This window comes from Monopterus albus, unplaced genomic scaffold (genome assembly GCF_001952655.1).
Source record: "Monopterus albus unplaced genomic scaffold, M_albus_1.0 scaffold15.1, whole genome shotgun sequence".
NCBI lineage: Eukaryota > Metazoa > Chordata > Actinopteri > Synbranchiformes > Synbranchidae > Monopterus > Monopterus albus.
The window spans coordinates 1,556,611-1,582,339 of record NW_018127895.1 but is presented as its reverse complement, the minus strand read 5'-3'; the positions used below and the strand labels follow the sequence as shown (position 1 = coordinate 1,582,339).

The 25,729-nt window shown below is 40.3% G+C and overlaps 1 protein-coding gene and 1 long non-coding RNA gene across 7 annotated transcripts in view; both read right to left on the bottom strand.

Moving 5' to 3' along the window:
• The window catches only part of smad1 (SMAD family member 1), a 19,718-nt gene extending 7,582 nt beyond the window's left edge, over window positions 1–12,136 (bottom strand). Inside the window, exons 1-6 of one of the 6 annotated variants that reach the window (XM_020591790.1) lie at window positions 12,007–12,136; window positions 10,279–10,346; window positions 9,032–9,158; window positions 6,600–6,822; window positions 6,029–6,127; window positions 1,635–2,102 (exon numbers count right to left, since the gene is read on the bottom strand). In XM_020591790.1, coding sequence (XP_020447446.1) covers window positions 1,635–2,102; window positions 6,029–6,127; window positions 6,600–6,612 — 580 coding nt within the window. In that variant the 5' untranslated portion in view covers window positions 6,613–6,822; window positions 9,032–9,158; window positions 10,279–10,346; window positions 12,007–12,136. Of the gene's footprint in view, window positions 1–1,634; window positions 2,210–2,383; window positions 2,564–6,028; window positions 6,128–6,599; window positions 6,823–9,031; window positions 9,159–10,278; window positions 10,347–12,006 lie in introns of those variants that run through there. The other 5 variants (XM_020591788.1, XM_020591792.1, XM_020591791.1 and 2 more) reach the window with 5 other exon arrangements.
• Window positions 12,137–14,531: 2,395 nt separating this feature from the next.
• Window positions 14,532–21,121, bottom strand: LOC109955562 (uncharacterized). Its single transcript, XR_002274279.1, has 3 exons — window positions 21,012–21,121; window positions 20,470–20,532; window positions 14,532–15,685 (listed from the first exon to the last, which is right to left on the bottom strand). It is a non-coding gene; the product is annotated as an uncharacterized LOC109955562 (long non-coding RNA).
• Window positions 21,122–25,729: the final 4,608 nt, after the last annotated feature.

Genomic DNA, 25,729 nt, shown 5'->3' with positions numbered 1-25,729 from the left:
GGAGAGGTGGACTATCTGCAATGGAAAACAAAGCAGCTGGTGCCAAAAGCAAGTAGAGTTAAGTAGAGTCGAGTCAAGTTGAGCCGGTAGCTGTTTTACTCATTTATCCATTAAAAATCTTTTTTTTAAACAGGTATTTTATTTTATTACCCATCCATATCTGATTTAATTTCACATCCTGTAAAATAAACACTTGTCAATAGATTAAGCTGATCTCAGCTCTGTGACTCAGCTGCCCAGAGTTGAACTATTTCACTCTATCTAATAATTAATGAACTAATCGTTTCAGTAGACATTCACACACATGCAGAACCTTTACACAAAAATGGAATAAGATTGGAGTAATCTGAATCTTGCATAATAAAGAAATCTCTTTCTGTCATTCTTCATGAGTCAACATTCTGATATCGCTATATTTTTCAAACATCAGCTTCCTGCCTGTTGGACTTAGGCTGCAGTATCTGGGCCAGACTCTCAGGTTTCTGCTCTGAAAGGACAGCCTGGAGTGAGCCATTCTCGAGGAATTCATCACTTGCGGTAAATATCCTGGCTGATGTGAGGGCTATTCAGGTGCAGTACATGCAAACCCCAGAGATGTGCTCCACTTGTTTCTATAAATACCTGCGCAGATAAATAAAGCTGATGCTGAAATTTTAGACAAGGCCCGTGCTGCCGTCAGTATTCCTGCAGGTAGACCATGTGTGCTGCAATGGGCCAGTGCATCAATGTTAGTAATATGTGGAGCAGGCAGACAGCTGTGGTGTTTGAATAGTGAAGGGAGATTGACAGGATGTGTGTGTAGGTGGGTGGTGTTAGAGGAAGGGAGGGGGGGGGTTACTGTGGACAGACAGGTGCTCTGGGGCTGAATCACCTTAGCCACCATCTTCCACCCACTGCTAAAACAAAAAGTGTGTGAGGCAGGCAACAACTCTTTCCTCCCATTGTTAGTGGGTGACCGGTTTCCTGTTCCCGCTGTCCTCAGAGAAGCTGTGTTCAGTCGCGTGTGTGTGTGTACTCTTGCTTTAGTAACATGCGTGCAAGTGCAAGAGTGTGTGCCTCTGTGTCTACATGTGTGCATAAATGTGAAGAAAAAAAATCTGCCTACAGTACAGAGCATGCCCTAAACAAAGCCCTCATTCTCCGCAGGGTGGAATTTCCTGCTACACACACATGAACGAACACACACACTTGGCCCTTTACAACCCTTGAACGCAGCTGTTTCTATCTTGTCAGCTGACCCTTATTTTGTTTAGTATGAGGCTAAATAGTGCTGTTTTGCTGTTTTGTCCACTACCTTTGTAGTCAAAAGGCCCTGAGGCTCTGGAATGACCCACTCAAGCAAATAAAATTGTGTGATCCACTCTGTAACTTGGTTTTTATTTAGGTTCTATACAAAATAAAGATTATCACCACATAGAGCAAAGCAGATTTTTTTTAAATGCTGGATTTAATATCCTCTACTGGTGAGGTGAATTTTCTCATATCAGTCTTGGGAATTAATGTTCTGTGGCTGTTTTATTTGGTGGAAAAACCTAGCAGACAGGAAGATAAGAGGTGCAGGAGTAAAGTAAAATAGGGATATATCTGCATAAGTCATTACAGTAAAGGAAACTGAACAAAATTGTACAGCTCACCTGGACTGTCCACACGTTTGTAGTGGTAGGGGTTGATACACACATCCTTCTGTTTGGAGCCAAAGGGGTACTCGCAGCACTCCAGGGCCTTCAGCTCATGGTGGGACTGCAGATCAGGCCAGCGCCACACACGGCAATAGATGACATGAGGCAGACCTTTCCTGTGGGACACCTGCAGCCGTCCATCCAGGGAGCGGGGGATTGTCACACAGTTACTGGGTTGACCTGGGCAGCTGAGAGCTCTCTCCAACTCCTCCATGGCTCCCTTCTTCTTTTTCAGTTTCTTTACCAGAGCATCCACTGCTTTTTCTGCCCATTTCTCTTCCTCGTCCCCCTGTTTCCAACCCAGTAACCGTTTGACTGCTGGGCTGGTGAAAGAGAAGAGCGAGGTGACGTTCATGATGGCCAAGCCGTCCTCCTCCCCTCTCCTTTGTGTCCAGCAGGAACAGTGAGCAGTCTCAGTCCAGTCTCAAAAGACAAAGGGTGAAATATTATTTAAGTGTTTGGTTTTTTTGGAGACTCAGATAATCCTCAACTTCGAAGACGTCAGATAAGGTCCTCCTGACAACCGCTTACTAGAAGAAAAGGAGACGTAGATTAGCATCTGGGAGTAAAAATCTCTTATTATAGACATTTCACACACTTTGCAGATCAACTAAATTGGCTGCATCATTTCTCTCACAAAGTTGCTGTAACTATGACAAACATCAGCTTCTTCCCCTATTACCTCACTAGCACCAGTGTCTTACCATTATAGCCATCTGAGTCATGGCTTTTGGGAAACGGTCAGAGAAGTCACACGGATGCCCTCCTGCAAACACCAGCTCTGACTGGACATTCTCCAGATTGTTTCCTGCTTGTCACATTACCACCAGTCACTAACATCAGTTAATACAGCAAAGGGCTATATACTTTATACAGCCAACACAATCTAAAAGAATTTGGCCTGCAACTATAACACACCTGTCCTTTTATTCAGCAGCTATTTCATAGCTGTGTCAAAACTCTTCAAGCAGCTGAAAACTCCAGCAGGGCTACAACTAACAAATATTTTTATTGTTGATTTTTCTGACTTTTTTCTTTTTTTGATTAATCAAGTTATTGACAGACCCGTAAGCATCACAAAATTTTCAGAGCCCCAATTAACATGTTCAAATGATTTTTTTAAGTCCTGACTTATTTACCTTTACCTTAATGTATATTTCTATTGTTGTTTGTTTGTTTTGGCATTTGAAGAAAAAGAGAAAAATAGAATAATTCATTTATTGCCAATCTACAGTGTTACATATGACCAACAAACAATTTTACAATCCTTTCTGTTGTTCTCTCACCAAAAATGTCTTGGTTAAAGTTAGAGCACAAACAGTATTTTCCTGATGACTCTACATGTAATCATGTATGTGAAATTTGTAAAGATCTTTCAGATTTTTAAGGAAGGAGACTTTCAGTGACCTTCCTCGGGAGGCAAATGTTCTGCAACACAACCAACAGTGGGTTTGGGCATGAATCTGGCAAAGTGTGGGACAATAAAAAGGAAGCTCATGTTGACCCCAGGATAAATATGGCCATTTACTCGGGTCCCAGAGGATCAAGTCAGCAGCCAGGAGGTGCACGCATTCTGGCTTTTAAAAGGGAAAACAAAAGGGCATCAAGCTCTCCAAGTTCTAGCTTCTCAGAGTTTTTCTGATTCCAGTTAGGGAGATAAAAACACAGTTATATTTGAGGTTTGACTAGATATAAATATTGAGATGCAACCCCAGAATCAAATAAACAGTTTGTCAAAAATCCACCACTTTTCATCCTTCAGCCGTGAAGGGTGAGGACGCATCAGTTTCTGACAGTAAAGCCTGAGTATACTGGATTTCCTATGAGCAGGAACAAATACAGCATTAAGGCAGCTCTGTAGTTATTCTTGGCCCTTCAGATCATGGGATAAATAGTCATTTCTATCTTTGTCAGCTACTGCATAGGCTACATCTGACAATTGGGCAGGGAAGTTTGATAAGAACAGGTGCTGTTTCCAATGTGTGTATGTGTTTCTGTATATCTGGTTAAGGCCCTTAACACTTACTACTGTCAACCACACTTACTGGAAAGCTGCACGTTGCAACTAAGCTTGGCCACCTGAGCCAGACTGACTAGTCAAAAGTGACACCGAACAAACATCTAGTTGGGAATCCACACAGAAAGCAAGATTTGAGTGATACGCAAGTGCTATTGAAGAGTGATTCCATTCAATCCAGGCTGAAAGTGAGATGTGAGCAGCACGTTCTGTGTCTTGAAAGTCGTTAGAACAGCTGTCTGTGGGCACAAGTCTTTACCAGGCCAACCAATAACACACGTGTACTGGACAACAAAGTCATGTAAGCTCTTCAGGAAGAAATCGCGTTTTTATGTAGCCACGTAGCCTGCGGATTTATTGATTTTCCCTGGCTCCTTACAGAGAGGGAAAGTGAAAGTGAAATTCAAGCAGCCTGATCAACCTTAATACATTCCATGAGTATACGTCTCATGTACGTGTCTTGGATTAAGTGTGGACTGAAATATCTGACATAATGGAATTTTATCTGCAGGAGACAGGAGGGAGATTCACATAGAAAACACTTTCAATGTGGATTAGAGGTAAGGAAGGGGGTATTAGGCTGGACTAGGGTGTGCCTATTTAAGTATTTCAGATTAAAGGAAAACATATCTAGACACAGATATCACATTTGTCAAGACATCACTGTTATATCACCCCGCTTCTAGCACAAATACTGCTCTCCACCATCAGTAGGACAGGAAACAGGCTGTGTAGTTATGTCTTCATATCTGTCAACACAACAGCACGACATCACTTCCTCTTGCTGAGACCTGCAGGCTTTTCCACAGGTGCAGGGTGGGAGAGAAAGGGGAGTTTCCTTAACTGTCCATTACTGACTTTTATCTGCCACTCTTCTTTTTTCTTCCTTCTTTTCTCTCCATGAGTTAAAGCAGTGGGGGATGGCATATTCTACCTGTTATTGATGCTGGTTGGGGAAATTTGGGGAAATAATCTAATTGCGGTTTTATTTAGCAATATTGAAATTATCTCAAGTTAATATAAACACAGCTAACATTATATAGTTTGATACTTGGCAGATAATAATAATAATAATAATAAAAAACCTTATTTATATAGCGCTCTACAGCTCGCGAGAGCACCAGAGTGCTGTACAATCAAAAACACAGAACATAGAGCAAAACTAAACCAACTTCTGAAAACATAAAACAAAAGACAAGTTAGGGCTCGAAAGCCTGCTTAAAAATGTGGGTCTTTAAGGCCGATTTAAAGGCCACTAGATCGCTTTCCGCCCGTAGTACGACCGGCAGGGCATTCCATAGTTTAGGGCCACAGACAGAAAACGAACAGTCGCCCCACTTTTTATAGCGAGATCGCGGGACCACCAGTAACAAATGATGATCAGATCGGAGAGCTGTCCGCGGCACATAAATGGCCAACAGGTCAGAAAAATAGGATGGTGCAAGGCCATGAATAGCCTTAAAAACAAACTGTAATATCTTGAATTTAATTCTGGATTGGGAGCCAGTGAAGAGCACAGAGAACAGGGGAAATATGAGCAAACCTGGGAGCATTAGATAGCAGCCGAGCTGCTGCATTTTGGACTAATTGGAGTTTGTTGAGCAAAGACTGAGGAACTCCAAAATACAGAGCATTGCAGTATTCCAACCTTCAAATAACAAATGCATGAACTGCCTTCTCCAAATCACAATGTGACAAAAAAGGTTTCACCTTAGATAAAAGTCTTAGGTGAAAAAAAACCACAACTTAACCACTGCCCTAATCTGTTTCTCAAAAGTAAAACCACAGTCAAAAATTATACTGAGATTCTTTACCGTATCTGACAGGGGGTAGACCGAAGTGCTGAAATTAACAATGTCAAGGTGACGGGTCAGGACTAAAAAGGATGTATTCAGTCTTACTCTCATTTAAGTGCAAATGGCTGCAGATAGCTGCCTCTGTTCTGTACCAAAAAACAAATTCCTTGTGTGTAACATACTTGGCCAAATAAAGGTGATTATCCTTATTCACTGTAAACAAAAATGACTGTAAATGAGAGTAAGAATACAAAGCCAAGCTTATCATACATGGTGCTGAGGGTTGGGTCATCGCTGCTCTATTTGCTTTGTATGAAACTGTATTTCCATTTTTCACTTTCCTCTCTATAACTAGTTATTTGGCTTTAAGATAGAGTGTGAGATCAGAATTCAAATGATAGCTCTCTAGATGGTGTGCTCATCGTAGACCTTACACAGTGACAGTATATTAGAATTGTCGATGAAACCAGAGCAGAAAACTAAGCTATACAATACCACCCTGCTAAATAAACACAAGCTGGTTTCATTCTGCCTACCTTTTATGCTGTAAAACTTCACTGGTGTTTGCACTGGACTCACTGGGAGCTGTGATCCTAAATCCTCTTTTGTCTGTACAGTTGCTGCTGCTGGATACACTGAAATATTTGAAGCATTTTAATATTTGTTTCTTTTCTCTGCCACATTTTATGTTTTTTAAACTGTGTAATTCATGGAAAATGAGTCAACAGTCACTGCTGCTGCCAGTGTTCAACGATAATAATGGTACAAACAGTAACTGGGTGGCAAAGCTACAGGACTGAACCAAGGTAGTTAGTGGAGGGAGACAGAGGTGAGGAGAACAGCCAGATGGCTGTGCTGCTCCACATGTGTAAAGATGACAGAGCCTGTCTTTATCCCTCTGATCTCACAGTTTTTATAAACTGGATGCTTTCACCACTCTGGATAATAAGTTTAGGCATTAAAAATGACAAGCTGCATCTCGCGCCGGACCAGTACAGGACAACAAGACAGAAAAATTTACTTATTGTAATAGTCAATGCTGTATTAGAAGAAAGAGGTGGCAACTGTAGGTGTGTTGGAAGAAATTAGTGGTGTTGCCTTGCATACCTGTTCCTGCCATGGATCCCCTGGTTTAGAACCAAAATAAGTCCAGAAGACTGATGTAGGTACTTAGTTGCTTTGATGCTAGTGTTGTCTCTTGGTAACCGTCATTTTGGTTTGCTTCTATTGTGGCTATTTTCAGTGCAGCTAACAGCACCCAAGTGAAACTTGTTGGTGTGTCTTTCTTCATCCACTCTCACTCATTTAGTCTGCAGGTTTCACATGAAGCCTGCGGGAGACATTGCTTAGATTGTTTAGAATCTGTAGCATATAAAAACGTGTTTTAATGGCAGTTTTAATCTCAGCTTTTGCAGTTCGAAAAGTGTGTTCTGTTAGACTGCAACTTTGAAAACAATTAATAGTTCAGTCCTAGCTGCCATAACATAAATGAATCAGTTCACTTGATTTCATAGCAAGTGTTACTTTGAAACACCGTGACCTTTTCGGTGGCTGATTCAAAACTGTCTAAGCAAATCCTCACACAAAGCACAACACATACTTCCAAGCTGAGTGTGGAACATAACAATAAGACAAAGTTCAAAAGTTCAAAAACAGCAACATCATATTTGTGCCACCACCCAGACATACTGTGAGTCTTTCTGATCCACTTCCAGTCACAGAGCTGCTTTGATGACAGTCGGCACTATTAGCACAAGTTCAGGACTAGCTGCACAAAGACGACCTTTAATGCATTTCAGATGGAAGAATCCAGAAAGCTGTGTACTGTAACATCTGGAGCAGGCTTCACAAACCTCTACTGTCATTCCACTGCAGCTGGAGACCATATCGCCTGGATATTTCCAACCCTGACAGTCAGTAATATTTGACGGCTGGCCTAACCACATGCTTATTTAAAGCACCTGATATGGCTTTGTGTTGCTTGTTTAGACAATGCTAGTTTTGAGTTGTCTGTGAGGCAGTCATAATATGAAGGCGCCACTGTGCTTGCCTGTTCCTATACCTATGTATAGACTAGGATGTTTGCATGACGTAAACAGGCTTCTCTGTGCACCACCTTTCCAAACAATTTCCTGAAAATTTCACTTTAAATAGATTTGGTGTTTTCACATGAAGGAAATTTTGTAGCTTGTCTGTAAAAACTAATTCTTAATAGAATACATTTATCTCTTTCAAAAAAAAAGCCCTTTGTTGCAATTTCTGAGAATTATGAGACCTTGAAATATCTGAAATCAGCACTTACTACACAGAAAAAAGTCTCAACTGATCTCTAACACCCTCATAAGAGTGCTGAGGCCAGTTTCTCATTCTGATTCAGTGTAGTACTGAGTCAAAGACCTGATATTGAAGCCCCTTTTGACCCATTTTTATAAATATCCAGTGTATGTTAAACATATCTGTGATATTTTATTCACCCAAAGTTGCTTAGATTTCTCTAAATCCATCTTTACAAACAACCCGGATTCCCCTCTGTCCTCTAGCAGGCTGTCATTAACATCATTAACATAAAATTTACATTTATCCATGAGCATCTACTCTGATTAGCAGAAGGTGAGATCAGAATATGGCCTAATGGAAAATGTAAATACTCTTACACTGATCTTTACCTTGCAGCTGTAAAGACAATATACTGCATGCACCAGAGTCTGATCCTACATGAGGACACCTGCTATTACAGTGACATTTTCACTGTAGCACTAGTCTGCATTGAAGGTGGACTGATTTTACGCCAGAGTGTGACATCATAGCAGACACCCCTCCCTCTCCAGGCAGGAGATTCAAATTTTTATAGAAAGATGGAGTTTAGTCATTTGATGGACAGAGTTTAGTATTTTGATAGCAGAGAAGGAGCTCTGCAATTAGCCTAAACCATCTCAAAGCTCTTTTGTTTTGTTTGACAATTTACTTAAATCCAAGGTGACATCTTCAAATGTATGATTTCGTTCAAACAGCAGCCCAAAACCCAAAGACATCTGTCTGATTAGATAAAACCACTAAATCCACACAGTTGAGACAATGCTACCAAATACATTTAGGCAATTTTGCAAAAATAAAAACAAAAAAATTATGATTGACAATGCAATGCATTGATTTATTTATTTTTTGGTAGATTGACTCATCGTTTTAGCACAAATTTTCTTTGCGGATAATAAGACACAAACAAAATATTTCTTAGTCATCAAACTTTGAGCCTCATCACCTGTCTCTCACACTGTCAATCAAGAGTCACACAGATGCCTGCAGTGGCCTTAGCTGCTGCTATCCTCCCTATAAAAGCTAAAACACACACCATCACTTACACAACAGCTCCATAAAAACCACTCTGACATCTGCCATAGCCGGTTCCAACTGATGCTCTCTCACTATTGCATTTTCAGCAGCTTATTATGGTCATCAGTTAGCCCACCGGACAGAGACCACGGCTAATGGGAGCACAGAGTGGGATCATGCGACACTGTCAGGCGGAGGCTTTGACCCACCTTGTGCGAGCTGTTAGCCACTACACTAGCGCCATGGATCATTTTGCACCGTTCCAGTGTCTGTTAATCAATTTAGGCCTGGGCTGTGTAGGATGAGGAGGCAGTAATGATGCTCTCTGGACCCTCCCTGGGGATGGAGCATTACAAATAAGCTACATTATTTATCAGCAGGGTCCTGGATGGGGCCTCCATTAGCCCTCACTCAGTGGAGTCACTGGCTATAAACAGAGGAGTGCAGGATGAGTGAGCGTGACAGATAAAGAGAAAAGGAGAGGACGAGAGGGGGGAATGATGCAGCCAGAGAAGGAGAGGAAGAAAGTGAGAGCGACGGCAAAGAGATCTAAGACAAAGTGAGTGTTTTGGAGAGAGAGATGGAGATTGGCCATATAACTGGTCTCTTTACTGAGCACTTCTAGATGAAGTACCTTCAGGGGTCATTATTGAGTAAACAGTGACACTACAAGGATGTAATATATGCTTTTTCACAAATACAGATTGCAGCAGTGCAGCCATGATCTATGAAAGCATCTCTAGGGAAGCATCTAGTGCAAAATGTAATAGCCACTGACGTATTATAAACTTATGAGCTATTAAATAAGGGCTGAGTAAGGCTTGAAATTTTGATACTATTACCACTGTGATACAGAATTCCAGTGCAGATACCAAAACAATATTTTTTTCAGTAAAAATAAAAGTGACAATGACAATAATAGTTGCAGCTCTAGTTAACATGTTTTTCTACAAAACCCTTGTATTCATTTACCTAAAGAAGCCAAATGTCTCAAATATTAAAGTGTACAAGAACTTTTGCCTGAAAAAAGGTCTCAAATTTAAATGTTAACCAGGAAGTCTCTGATCAAAGCTGTTATCAATTGACAGATCCCTTAAATGTAGATATTAAAGAATTGTGAATATGTAAGGAGCGAGATATTTTACAGTTTAAAATAATCCTGTCGGTGCCCTCTGGTGGGCAAACAGGCAATGGTGCCAAACACAAACACTAAAATACCTGCAATACCCAAATACTAGTTGATACTGTATATCAGCCAATTCCCGTTTGTCTGTTAGGCTCAACAATTATTCTTTCTGTCAATTCCAAAAATGTACTGAGGTTCAATAGCCAGCCCGAGTAGCCAGCAAATGCAGATTTTTGTCACAGCGGTTCCAGTCACACACAAGAGCAAAGTTTGGAAATAACCAAAGTCATACATGGCGTGCCGCCCTTAATAACTAGTCATGGCACTGACCTGAGAGGCGTCTTCAGCCCACTGGGGTCACCGTTCCTCATGAGCACCAACACATACACAGTTCCAACCTGGTGAAGATCACAGTAGACAAGTGAGTGAAATTCAACTATCAGCACGACATGGAAAACACTGTATTTTCCAGATTTTTAAAGGCTGAACTGGGATCAGAATCTTCATGTCCCAGACACACCAGTCAACACATGACTACAGACATAACTAGCAAACACATGGGGTTTCAAGCAGCTATCTCAACCATGCTTGGCACTCAGTTTTGGGTTAGTGTTGTGTTAGGGCGGATACCTCACCCTGACACACGGGAGCCTACAGGGTCCCGACCGTACAGGCACATAGGAGGGTTTGACGTTGTTCGCTACCATTGTGACCAACTTTCTGGACACATGAATGGTGCTCACCTATATTTACACCTTGTAGCTGAGTAGTTGTTTTTGCCTTTGCTATGGTTGTAGATACAGAAAAACAGATGCATTTATTTAAGAGCCTTTGCCCTCTTACTAATTCTATAAAAACACCATTTGTTTAAATTTCTGAGAATTTAAAGCCACATGCTGTGAGAATGCAGGACAATAAAACAATTGGAAGTAAATCACAGACAAGGACAAATTCCTGTCCTTGGGGTAATCTGATATGTCATCTTCAATAATGTCAGGAGAACTAGCCTTAGCTGCTGTAGGTCTCTCTATTTCTTCTCCCCCTCTCTCTCTCACACACATACACTTTGACACAAATTCATAAAAAGCATGGTGACATAACTAAAACCACACACAGTGCACAGGTCCTGTGAACCACAACAGTGCACCAGTGGAACCTCAGTTAGTCTGCAGAAGACAGTATAGTAACAACAATGTGTAAAAGTATAGCATGTGTGGATTTGTACATACAGTGACATAATATTCCACAGTTCCTTATTCATTATGCACCAATTTAGATTATTGATTGACAAGAGTCTAGTCTTGTAATAATCTAATAGGGTAATATCAGTTTCTAGTTTATTGCCAGACTGCCAGAAAATCAATCATCAACAGTTTTGACTTAAACATTTCAGAAAATGTTCAATGCAAAATGCTAATTACTTGCCGTTTCTTGCTTCTCAAAATGTCAGGATTAGCTTAGATTTATCTCACTATATGAAGACATCGCCCGAATGCTTTAGGAAGCTGTGACGAACGTTTTCACAATTTTCTAACATTTCACAGACAATTAAAAGAGAAACGGTGTAAAACACAAAGAAACCACCAATCAATCCACACCCTGTAGCTCAATACACAAAACTTCCTATGCCATGTGTTTAATAACAGCAGAATAAGCTTTATTCTCTGCTGAAGACACAATTTACCTGCATGTGCTTGATACATCTTTTAGCGTGATTTAAAGCACAATAAACGGTAGCCTATTTGTGTCCCAGCGCTTCTATAATATTCCTAAAGAAATGTACAGTTTTGCTAAAACATGGAGTGCGTTAGCCAATACTTTTACGAGGTTTATATGGTTCATAAGGCTGATGTCTTTTTGAACATTTAGCTAAATCCCAACAACTGTCTGATAGTGTGAGTAAAAGGAAGAAAAAAGTTTGACGGTGCCAACTGACACTCCACCGAGTTGATATCCGCTGGGATCTATTTCTCTACAAACGGAGCCGATAACGAGTGAAAATATAGACAAAGAAGCTTTTCATTTCGCGTGTTAATATGAAAAAAAAATTTACACTACCTTTTCTTTGACTGCAGCTCCCTGTTTCTCTCGCTCGGTCTCCCCCGGTGTGCTCTCTCTGCCCGACCTGGCGTCAGTGAGTCGCGGAGCCGTCTCACCCTCCGCTGAGCGCCAGTATCACGCCGCGGGATGCAGCCTCGACAATAACAAGACCTACTTTTTTCACATCTTAACGCCTTCATTCACTGTGTGGAGATGGATTGTGTAACTGAATTACAAGGAGGTTCTCACCAGAACTGAGTTTATTTTCAAGTGTCTGTGTTTGTTTTTGCAAATTTACCTGCTAAAGACATTGAAATTGGCCTTGTTTGATGCATTTTAAGTGATGCCCATATAACCTCCCTGCAAAAAGACTGTTTTATGCATTCAACTAATTGCACAATGAGGGAATGCAGGAGCTTCTTTAATCAGATTTTTCTTTCTATGCACCTCCCCAAACTAAAAACAATCTTGAATTGGGACTAGCTGAACAAAACTTTATCAGTTCCAAACACAGCCTACAAACTACAGCAGAATAAGAAAGAACCTGCCATTCACTCTTCCTCTCTCTCAAAATTAAACAACTGTTGTTCTCTAAACTTGAGCAGGAGCCTATCTCTTGCAGTAGATTTATTTGAGTTTTTTTTTTCCCAGTTTATCTGCAGTGAACTCCTGGACTGCATGCTGTTAAACCTGTCTCTCAGTTCCCCTATTGCTTTGATTGTGATATGATAAGCACTATTTATGTTGTCAGGAGAACAAAAGTGTCCAAGTGTAGGGTAAGCACAGGAACATGCTAACACATGCCATCATCTCATCATATATTTTGCTCATACAGCCAGCTCAGACCTGATACAGGTTTTTAATTTTGGTGGGTAGCCCATATAAGGGCTTAATTTTGCAAGGTCAAGAGTTAACTTTCAAACAAATCTTCAAACCATCTCATTAATACTGCATGATAATGCAAGAAAATAGCATTCAGGCAGAGCAGCAGAATGAGCATGAGGTGTCATTTCCTCAGATGCTCAATCAGTCCATCAGTGTTGTACGTCACATTTATGGAGACTAGAATAGTTTGTGGTGCGATAGCTCGTGTTTTATCTGATCAAAACAGAGATGACGAGGTGAAACATAAATTATAGACTATATATTGTAAAAATAAACCATGCAGAAAATAGAAAGTACAAATGCCATTTAAGCAGAACTGCAAGAAATGATTACATTCAGTGTGGATTAATTAGTTGATTTTCTTGATTTACCTAACTGATTTATTATAAAATTTCAGAAAATATCCTATAGTGAAAGATGCCTGTTGTGATTTTTCATCTGTTATGCCTCTTATGATTTCTCACAGTCCAAAGTGATGTCTTCAGATGTCTTGTTTTGTCTTACCAACAGTCCTAAACTCAAAGATAGCCTATATTTTACTATCTTCTAGGCTACTGCAAAGAAAAGCATCAAATCCCCACATTTGCTAAGCTAAAACCACAATGTTTGAGGCACTTTTGCTTTATAACATTTATTACAGGCATTAGTTATGGTGAATATAGTGATTCATTAGCTCAGACATAGTTGACATTAACAAGGAAACATGAGGTCAAATAATAGAAATCCTCTTTAAAACCTCAACTGGTGTCATACAAAACACAAGCAAAGTCTTCATAGTTTTTGCGAGTTCATTAGTTAAGTTCAGGGTTGCTGCGGTCAGGGGGACTAGATTATCTCGAGGACGGGCGGAGGGAAACCTTTCAGAGCGGGGGAGGCTTCTGGCACAGGTGACGTCACGGCGCTGGCGACAGAATGTCTGAGTGAGGCGGGATCGAGTGCACGTGAATAAATCTGAGTAAAGGGGGGAAACAGCGCGAGAAGGGGAGAAGACGGGGCGGTGATGATGATGATGGTGATGATGAGTAGGGACAAAAAGAGGGCTCCCCCAACTTTTTTAGTTCAAGGATTCCCCTCTAACAGACACATGCACACAACACGCAGCTGCACATTAGACCACAGACAAACCTATTGCATTAGCCTTGAGAAGATGCCCATGCCTCTGTCTGGCTTTAGGGCATTTTAGCTCATTATAACAATATAAATAACGTAATATTCCCATAAAGACATGGTAGCTCTACTATGATATTTGTAAGCATCACTGTAAGTTTTAACACAGGATTTCTATATAATAAGATTAATCAAAAATATGTAGGCCTACCTCTGAAATATAAACAAGCACGGGTCCATCCTTCAGCTTTTAGCCTGGTCTTGTAGACTCAAAATAAAATTAAAATCACTGTTTATATTTTGCTTGTGTGTTGTAAACTTTTTTTTAATCAAATTGCTTCCATTTGTTAAGTAACTGATACAGAAAACCTCAGCTAAGGTAGTATTATTCCATCATATGCAAACTGTAAGACTATAACCAAGGATTATTGTCACAACAGTTATCTGACAGCTATAGTTAGAACACATGATAAACTCATAAAATATTATGCTTTACTATAAAATAGGATATCCAATTATATACTGCATTAGGTTATTTATTTACACCTCCACCAGATACATTAATTAAAAGTAATTGCAATTACAAATTAAAAGTCATCTTGTAATAAAACATTTTGCATTTAGAAACTATGACTATTTCTTCCACCACTGTTTTCTATTATGGGCATTTTGCTCAAATGAACTCCAGAACTGTAAAAATAGTCATACTTGCACCCTGGGCCTTGCAAGGAAGACAAAAAAATATTTTTTGAAAACTGCTGTTTCAAAGCTACCTCCACACTGCCATAAAATTCTGGTAGAGTAATACTGTAATAAATCCTTTATTTACTAACTTTATGGCCTATACACTGAGTCTGCTAAATAATGGAATTATGCCATAAAATATCCCCCAGTGTTTTATATTGAGCCGTTCAGTGTAAACTGCCAGGTTACTAAATCCCAGAGATTCCCAGAAAAAAATCTGAGGCTATGTCCTCAGTGTACTCAGTGGTATCTGTAATGCTGCTTATATTTTTGCATCTTGGTCAATGAAGTATAGTAATAAACAGATTAAACTGAAACCTCCACTCTTTAGATTATAATTTGGAAACTGTTGCAAGAGGCAGAAACAAAATGCTACAGATGCTAAAAAGATGTGATGGTAAATTTGATTACTTGACAGGATAGTGTTGGCCAATCTCTCTACACACTGCATAAAATAGGCACAATCAAAATATTTGCATTTTAAAGTGGATAACACAAAGTAAATTAGATTTTATAACACAGAGATTCACTAATGCATTTGCTGGCATCAGGATTGTTTGGAGCACTAAAAATAAAAATCAATTGCCTTTGCTTATGTACTTTGGTGTGCACTTACTGTATTGTGATATCAGTGGTGAAGAAGCTACCCAAATAATCACGCAAGATTTTATTCCTGATAGCTGTATTGACTACAGTACATCTCACTTTGCTATTTCACCCTGACAAATTAATAATGCTATTTTGGTAAACAATAGCAATACACGAATAATGCCCCAACACACTTTCTGAGAAGAGAAGATCTGAATTTGGATGCAATTATATGACAACCTCCATTGTTGAGCCATCACACAGCAAGACACTGACTGGGAACGAGAAAAGGACGAGAAGGTCGCCTCCTTCCCATCTCTCTGGTGTGCAACACTCTCACTTGTCTCTTCATGAGCCAACCTTAGGTCACCTGCTGAAAGAGACAAGCATCTTGTGAATATAAAGCCATGAGAAGACATGGGAAGATGTAATGGATATGTTTATTACAACCATGTCATTTTTATTTTTCATACTTAAAATACAGCTAAACATGTTCCAAGAATGTAGCAGACTTAATTAAGATGAGGGTCATGCAGATGCAGGTTGGAGACATGATGCTTTGCCAACCTCACGAATGGCAAAACAACTTTTTACACTACCTCTGGTTTAGCTGGGTCATCCATCATTCACAGCTGGCAGTGATTTCAAACCTGGCAACAATCCTTACTGTAAATTGTTGCTGCACAATAGTAACAGAAAAACCATACAAATCTTCTGTCAAGAGATTTAAAGGTCACAGTTTAAAATATTATACCAATTTTACTGGACTCTTAGAAGGTTATATAGAATGGGACTATTCAAATGGATGGATTGCTGGGAATGTAGAGAACTGAAGACGCTGAAGACACGTGAAATACACATGTTCTGGACATCAAGTGATAGCTATGTTGAAAATGAAATATGTCCACCACCAGTCCGCCGGTGGATGTTTTGGGCTGAGTCAGAGGTGGTGTGGTACATTTTTCATTGTTCTGAATATTTATTTTTGGATTGATCCTGTTGCTATAGTTTGTACTATAGGAAAATCTAATAAAAAACACAAATCTAAACCTCCCAGGACCTAAGGTCAGTTTCTCAGCTGTAGTTTGTTTGGTTTAGTTTAGTTGGTACCACCACCTTTTAAGCTCACTCACAAAATGCTGAACTAGTCTCTATGTTAATACTGAATGTAACAAGTCCTGACTTTCAAGCAAAGTGTAAAGTATAAATGCCTTTGGTTGCACAATTGTGGACATTCCATTTCTTATCCTGCCACCTTAATATGCCTTATGTGCAGTATGTTTTGTTTTACTATCCAATGCAGAAATCACAAGAACAGGAAGGACAGACTGCTCCAGCTCTTGAAATAGCCCTCAACCCAAAAGAGGACAAGAAACAAGGAAAGAATAGACAAGATCAACAAGCTGCCTGTAAAGTGTGCAGACATTAGCATTTGAACCACTTAGTAGTAGGCTCTGTTAGGTCAGGGTTCACACAGAGTGGGAGCCATTTAGAAACCCTGGAACGTTGCCTGTCTCTAACCAGACAGAGGAAGAGTGGACTCACAGATTAGGATTGATTACAACATTAACTCCATAGACTTCCATGAATTAGCACGGGGTTGAAATGCTTAACGATGACTGACACACGTATTTAGATGACACCCCTTCACATATGCAATTCATTTCGCCTTCCCAGGGCTCTTGGCAGGCTCATCGAATTTTTTGCAGCAATGTGAGGCATGGCAGCAGCGCATCAAGCCAGCTCACATTTCAAACGGGTGGCTCATTTGGCACAGCTTTTTTGTGAGTCCTTCTAGAAATAATGTCTGGGGTGGTAATATTTGAATGCTGTCTCCAGGGGCTCTTCATTGCACGGAGACAGAGGATGCACCAATCAGAGGGTGCAGAGGGCTGTAATGGCTCACTGCTTTGTCATTTAATGTTTAAGATACTGTATGTTTGTTTGCTTTTCATTCAGGAGTAGAACTGATAACGTTTGTACATGCTGAGTAGACGTGGCTTATCTGACACTTCCTCTTAGTGTATCTCAGTCGCACTTGATTGATTGCACTCACAGGTCTCTTAGAGGTTTGATCAGTGCCCTATCACTAGATGATGGTGTATTTTTAATTTAATCCCACTGTGTAAAATGAGACTCCCTTGAGGACAGTGTCTGCAACCCCCACTACCATCTCATACACAATTCTCTTCACCCCAGCAAAAGGACTCCCTGGGCTTTGTACAGGGGGTGGTCTGCCCTGTTCCCCTCACTTGTTTTAGTAAGTAGAAGTGACTTTGGGAGGGGAAGTGTTTGACAGCAGCTGTCACAGTCACTTGTTAGATGGGGCAGTTAACCCTAGATGGCACAGCTGTCAGTCAAAGTAGTCCTGGCACTTTTTTTTTTCTCAAGGGGGCGATGACATTCTGAACCAGCTGCCAACACTTGTCTCTGGGTGGACACATGGCGGTGTACCTGTATGTTAACCAGCTGTCCCTCGCTCTACAGGTGCACTCGCAAAGGATTTGTCATTTAGTCAACAAAACAATTGCTTCCTATTTTAATAATAAACACTGTGTTATATGGTACTACCTGTGTTTCTGTGAATTTACTCTCATTTTGCAAAAGACTGGCATCTCAGTTTGATGAATGAAATTTTGGCTGAAATGTTACACCTTCGAGCTCGGCTCAGCAAAAGCTTTCTGGCAACTGCAGAGCACATTTTTGCATTAAAGACAGATTTTTCAGCCAGTTTTGCCTTTATCAGCAAAGAAATAAATGATAAAACAGTTGCATTTTTATGGCAGCTCACAAGCTTTGACAATTTGCCTCTCATTCGCTCACACAGATGGCAGCAAGCTCCCATGCAAGGTGTTGGGCAGCATGAGGAGCAAGATTGGGGTTCAGTGTCGGGCCCAAGAATTCACTGCCAACTGGATAGGAACAGCTGGGCCTTGAACCTTCAACCTTGTTATCAGTGGATGACCCAGACCCAGATGGGGGTAGGTAGCAGCTGTGGCTCCAGAAGTAGAAGCAGGAGGTAGGATAGACTTCCGAATTATCATGACTACAATGCTTTGACAGTACTACACTTGATAACAGTCACATCAGTACAACTAATAGATACCAGATGCACCAGCTCTGCTTTGTTTCATCATTTAGGTTGATGATACTGAACAGAAATACAAGAACCCCAACTTTTGTAGAAAGCTTTGTATTCACATAGGACCCCTTTAGTCCTAGTAAGAGGCCGGCTGTAAAAACAGGTTTTCAGGATTTAAATAGCAATTAAAGTTTCTGAAGAAATGTACTGTTTTGTTTAAGATTAGTTTGACAACATGTTTCACAGTGTACTAGATGTTAGATCTATGATTGGTGTAAGTGCTGCAGATACTAAGCATTCTGATATAACACTGAAGAATGTCAAGGTCACACTTCTAAGCAGTACATAGAGTATTTTGCTGGATCTCCTTGCCAAAGGTATTTACATGCTGCCTGGAACAAAAATATGGTCTAACAGTTTCAAAATTCCCAAGTCAGTTAAGGGGTATACATCTGTACAATTAATTATACAAGGATAAACACAAACCTTTAACTTGTCTCTTTTATATCACAAATATCCTCTAATCATACTGAAGAGAGGATTCTTGTGTAATGTCCTGCATCAGATCAAACCTGCATCCTGCTAACCAGATCATCAAACAGATGTTCCCACTGTACACCCAAGCTGAGGTCATACCTCGGGAGAGAAGGGGGTCTGTACATCTGGAGTTGGCTGGAGCATTGTAAGCGATAGCCATCATGACATCACCTCTTCCTAGTTTGGCCTCCGAAGAGAGATTTGTAGGGCAAAAATAGACTGCTGCTCAAACAAAGCTGATGACTGATTGTTTGCAGAAAAAATGATTATGCTAGTGAATAAACCCCAAGGACAGTTGAGGTCACACGTCAAAGAAAGAGAAGAAGAGCTGTAAATGGAAAAATCAGATCACTGTATCAAATGTGGGCAGAGAATGGTACAATGGAGCTACTCCATTGTTTGAGGTGCCTGTTGGAATATTTATAGAATATAGTGTTGTGTTTGCACTTTTTATTTATAAGCTAATTTGAACATAACTTTGACAATATCTTATTTTTAAAAAAGGAGAATAGCTGTGATTCTGTACTAGTAAGTCAAAATGTTCTGGAATACATAACAATAAGGCACTAAGTTGGTCTAACTCAGAAGGTGATGAGCTGGTACAGTACTGTGACAACATATGCAACTATTTTTTCTACCAAATTACAATTGTGGCTGTAAATCGCTAACAAAGAGTAAGAGGGCAGGATTTTATATCATTTCCCGAGCTACTGCTTACCTGAAAGCAAAACAGTAGCAGGTCACAAAGCAATAAATGATGTGAAGTATACAATACACACAGCTAGCTTGGGAATTCCCTCCTCGCTTGCACTTGGGGGACAGAAACCACCCAGGTACTATGATGACATCACCAATCATTACTTGGCTACATAACCACCATGTGACCAAGACAGATGTGTTCTTGTGTGTTCTATGGGGACAGGACAAACTTACTGAATTGTCCAACCTTATTAGATCACTTTCCTTCAGTTCATTCCTGAGTAAACTAACCGAGGCTTTGCTCCTGTGCGAGTGCAGTGTCATGTGTTGCTTCCAGCTGGCTAAGTGCACCACCCATCTCCTCCCCCCACCCCCTCCATCCTCTGTTTAAAGATCAGGACCATTTACAGCGGCCTTTCCTCTCAGGAAAGTAACAGTCCTGTTTTGCCCAGTTGGCTGAAACATCTTCCTTTCACCTGCTTTTCATGAGTTCTGAGGATTAGAGTCTTTTTTCCTTTGACATTTGTGCTAAATGCCAAATGCCACTATGCCTTCTCTTCACAATAAAAGAGTTCTGGTTCTGCTTGTCACCAAGTCCCCAACATAAACTAAAATGTTAATAAAATATACAAATTAATAAAAGGTGCAGCCACATTATGTTTTGACAGAAGCCCTAAGGCACATTTAAACCCATTTAAACCCGTCAAAAATGCATAAGAAATGTAACTGGATCTGCAGCAGTAAGGGCCGAGATATTCCTGATATTTAAAAATAAAACGAGAACAGTTTGTTTCAGGTTATGTACCTGGTACCCATAATTTAATATCTGTTCAACTCACCAGTAACACAACAATCCCTAAAGGTCCCGTGGGTATGTTTCAAATCATGTTGTCCATGGTTTACTGCATGAACCAGAGACACAATCAAAACAAATTTTTAAACCATCAGTCCAAATAATTACATCTTTAGTGGCATAGTTTAATGAACCCCGTTTGTTGCCATTTTGCATACATAAATTAAAAAGTATAATATGAACTTGGAGCAGTACAGACTGGTAGACAAAGGCAGCTAATCTAATAGTGGGTTCTGATCACCATCTAGTGGTTGCTATTGGTCATTACAATATTTTGCCTCAAGGTCAAGCTTTTAGCATCATGTCCAACAAGTAGCTGTAATAGCTCATAAAAATTTTCCAGTGCTGGAAATGCTATTTTGATAAACTTCAAAATTTTCTTAAGCAAATATTCAAGGTGTAAAAATAATGATGTGTAATGAGCAAAATAAGAAAATTATATTCATTATACTTTGTTTAAACAAAATATCAGCGTCTCCTATAACCTGATGCACCACATTTATCATGTTGCTGTTTCAGGATCCTCACCACGTTTCCCTCCTCCACATGTGACTTTGATTGTCCTCCTCTATCCCCGTTATGAAACAAAGGATGATTAGCCATTGAAGTAGTAGTAGTTGCCTCTCTTCTTTTGCTCCCCATCCTGTGAAGATGGTAGATATATCTTTACATGTTGTCCCTGCAGATGTAGATAACAATACAAGCAAAGCACTGTAGCTCTCCTCCTGAGAAATCCTCCAGGGTTTTCTCCCTAGGAGGTGCCACATCTGAGAGAAAATGATGATGAAAAACAGAGAAACAACAACATACTAAGCTGTTATTGGCCAGTATGGTACTCACATTTCCCTAATAACACATCAAGCACAGCTATATGGTAATGGTAATTCATCTATTTGACTCAAACACCTATTTCTAGTTACATAGGGAGCATGGAGAGTCACAGATTATATAAGACTAGATTAACTACAAAAACTCTGAGGGAAATGTAAATCATGTAGAGAAACATCTCTTCTGTTGCTTGTATACATGGAAATAATTTACTGCATGTAGTTGTCTACTAATATATGACATTACAAGATATGAGGAGCCTGGAGAATGGTAGGAAAAGAAATTTAAGGAAAAACTCCCACCCGCCCAAAGGGATTCAGTACACTTCCTGTAAATGGTTGCCCAAGAAAGTTCAGAAAAACCATGCGCACATGGATTTTTTGACAGAAGCAGATTCTCCCTCTTTGCTGCTTTTGTCGTCTTTCTCCTTCTCTTGGCAAACAGGTGTGTCTGATTAATCTCGTCACATTTCCCCACCTTCTTCTTCTTTTGAGGTTGTAAAGATTTATTCTGCACTTTTTCTCTTCCCTCCTTCAGCTACTGTACATATGAATTTGCCATAAAGTACATAAACTGTGTGAATGTTCAAACTCCAGTTACACCTTATTTCACCTAATTTCAATTTTGTTACCTGTGTGTTGCTTTATTTTGGACCATTTCATTTTGTATGCACATCTTCTGGTTTTCCATAAGGTGTCAGTGTTGCACTGCAACGAGTTGGCTTCCCCCAAGAACCTGTGTCCAAAGTGCATTTGAGAGTCTCTTGGCAGCACCTGACACGCAGCTAAACACTGGTACGATTGGATGGAGAATCAGACTCTCACTCAGCCTTCAAGAAACATGCCATGTGAAATGATTTTAACTTTTCCATCAAAAGAGATGGAGAATTTCTGGAGAACATTTAAACCTGAAATGGGAGACCAGTGTTGATTTCTATGTTGCCAAAATAGACAGAGTAAAGTTTAAAGTAAAAGAATATCTCAGCCAATGGTTCATAACATCTCAGCGATGAGACAGACTGCCAGTAGTGGTTGCGCCACGATCAGGTTGAGGTGAGGTTTTGGGGTTGTCGGTTTCTCCTCAAGTGTATCTTAAGTGGAAATTGAGGTTTGGTTTGGCCTGACGTGTGTGGGGCGTTAGATGTGCAGCAGGAAATGAGTAAACTTCATGAGAAGCATATAGTTTCCTTTGCATCGTCAAGGCAGCAATTAGCAGATCAAAATATGCTTGTTTAAATACTGTAAATATGTAAACCATCTTGTTCTCTCAGAACAGTTCAACTGGACATCAAAACAAGCTTACGATCATTCAATTTCAGTACCAATGTAATAAAACAATTTCCATCCACTGAGGTTTTTAGTGCAACAAGTTTTCATTTCTCAGAAAATTGTGTCCCCATGTGCGAGGTAGGGTGGTGTCTAGGCAGAGTGAATGGGAAGGTATTGCGCAACATGACTACACTCCATCAATGTGTCGACGTCTATGTTCTTCAAACGCTGCCCTTGTGAGATCACCGGCCACTGACAGAGAATTGGCTGCAGTCTGCTCTCACTGAGTGATTCCCCAGCAGGACAACCTGCCAAGCAACAAGCTCGCCAGCAACCATCTCATACATTCCTCAACACAGTGATTGGCTGCCAGCTCGGCGAGTCTGGGTGGGTGCCATTCAGTGCTTCCTTAGTTGCCCTAGACACCTGAACTAGCACAGTAGTAGAAAAGAAAGAGAGAGACATGAAATGAAAAAGAGGGCGCAGGGTGGGAGTGGGAGCAAACATCTACTGCAGCTGTTGTAAGCTTTTCCACAACGATTCCACTGTTCAAGCTTCCAGTGCAGCACTAATTAAAACTGTGCCCATCTCTCTTCTTGCCACTGCTTTCCTTAGACACTCATAAATATGTACAGGCGCATGTTCAGACACATGCTGCCAGACACATCACGGCCCTTCGATCCCTGCTCATAACTTCAAAAGCAGCCTCCTACAGCACATTTAAATTTAAAAGACTGGCCACTATTTGATGTGAGCAAGATTTACCAGTTTTACTGTCTTGCCTCACTGATTTAAAGCTGCAATAGTTCATTAGTTGCCACTTGGGGGCAGCAGAACTAGCTGTACACATGACATATCATGAAGTTTTGACAAACATGCTAACGGACAATTGCTAATTTACAGATCTGGCAGACACAAGGCAACGTTATATTGGTCATTCCAGACTATTGATTGGTGCAGCTTTAGTCTTTGTGTATTTGATCCCTTTTGACTCTTCCTTTACTTCTTCTTTACTTTTCCTCCTTGTAAAATTTAGGTAAAAGCTTTGGAAATTATCTGCATGTTCCCTCATCTATCAAATGACAAGCATAGTTATTTTCATTATTGAATTATTCATCGGTTATTTCATTGATTAATCAACGAACTTCAACTTAAAGCCTATAGAAATTCAATGCATTGAGGTTTTAATTGTTGTTTTAATGTGAGTTCAATTGACTAAATGTTTCAGCAGTAGCACAAAGAAAATTTTTCTCTCTCTATCTTGGAGACATATTGAAAAAGAACAAAAATATATTGCTTTTCTTCGCAGTTGGGCCCTAATTGCTGCACAAAAGAATAACCAAATGTGCTGGCTTCCAGGAGAAACCTTTGGCCCCAGCCGCTGCCCTTCACCTTCTCCAGAGTGGGCATTCCTTTATAGATTAGCTGGAGATCTTTCCTGTTCTATCGAGGATAATCCCCCGATCAAGGCTAATCAACTCTCATGATTTAGGCACAGTGAATTCAGGTCAAGTTTCCTCTTTCATGTTATGATTTGGCTGTTCCAGTTGTTACAGTACGTGTAACCTCTGAAGAGAGAAGAAAAGAGGCCAACTTTTTTACTGTTCAACCAGAGTTTAGAGAGTGGATTGAAACATGAATTAAGGTCAAGGACACACTGCAGCTCAGACCATTTGAAAGAAAGGGACGAGAGTGCATGTGTGAGTGTGTGCATGTAGCCTGAATAAGGGTTTCTGGGAGTTAACTTTTTAGGATGTTTGAGGTCTTTTGGGTATTTCCACTTCAGGTTTTCCTCCAGCCCCACACACACTACCCACCACATAGCAGAACATTCATCAGGACTGCATTAGTATGAATGAGAATTACAAGAAAGTGCGGGTGCACAGCACTTTTTTCCCTCCCAGGTCACACAGAAGAGAGCGTCTCATGTATTTACTCCACATAATGTGATTTAAAAGTGACTGAGAGGACAGTGCTGCCTTTAAGCTGACAAGAAGCTTTAAATTAGCAAAACTGGGTGAAGTGGGTTAGTTAATCTGTTGTGATGTGATTCTGTTTTCATTTCTAAATGGAAGCAAATGAGCATAGTTCAATTCATTTAGTCAGTTTTTTTTTTTTTGGCAGAGATTCATGAATGATATGGCAACAAAACCAAAAAGCTTAGCTTTATTTCGTTCAGCTCACTGTAGTTATTTTCAGTGGTGTATAAATGAAATCTGGGAGGACTGCTGTAGGCAGCGAGCTGTCACACTCTCTCTGCTCTGTTGCAGATTTTGTAGGCAGAGACAAGCAGAAAATAGCTTCCTAACAAGATTTATAATTTTATGCCAAGAGTTCAAACTTTGGCTCATTCCCCTGAGTGGGATTGGTCAGCATTTGTAATTTAAATTCATTCATGGAAACAGTGCACTGTGTCCTTCCTTATAGTGACTGTGTTAGGAGTTGTGGGTCCAGTAGGGACATAATACCAGAATTAGCTGTGGAAAAGCCTCCTCTGATGGAGCACAGGGAGAAAAGACTGGCTTGTTTCAAGCCAAAGTGAAAAGGACATTATGGGTAAGAAAGGGGTTTTTAGTGGTTTTACAGTTCAGTGGTGGTGTTTGAAAGCACAGTCTTTCAGCAACGTGGGTGGCACAGTTGTTCCTCGCATATCTGCTATAGTATTGTCATTGGCTCTGTGCACTTGTCAGCATCATTTCTCACTTTCTAAAGATAAATGTTGATTTTGCTTTATATAAGGGGAGCCAAGGCAGCAGCACTTGGATTCGTAAAATGGCCGTGGCTTCAGTGTGAGAGCTTGTGACACTGCAGATGTCCGAATTCCTCTGACATGTTTATTGTTTTCTTTTATTTTGCAAGTATTATGCACAGCACCAGTGCCACTGTTCCCGTAGCTACTCCTCAATGAAAATCTTGTGTGTCGTGTAAACAGAGGACAAGAAAATAACAAGCACAAGAAAAGGGAAATTTTCTAGCCTGGCATCGTCCTCTTTTTTCTCCCTCACCCACTTCAGTGTCCCCACCACTTGTTGTCCTTTATTTGTAGCCTAAGTGCTTTGGCATTAAATCTTATTATTTTTTGGTAAATAAACCAGTTCCTGGTAGGAATTACACACAACTAGGTGTGAGGTCCTTTTCAGAAAGGGGCCT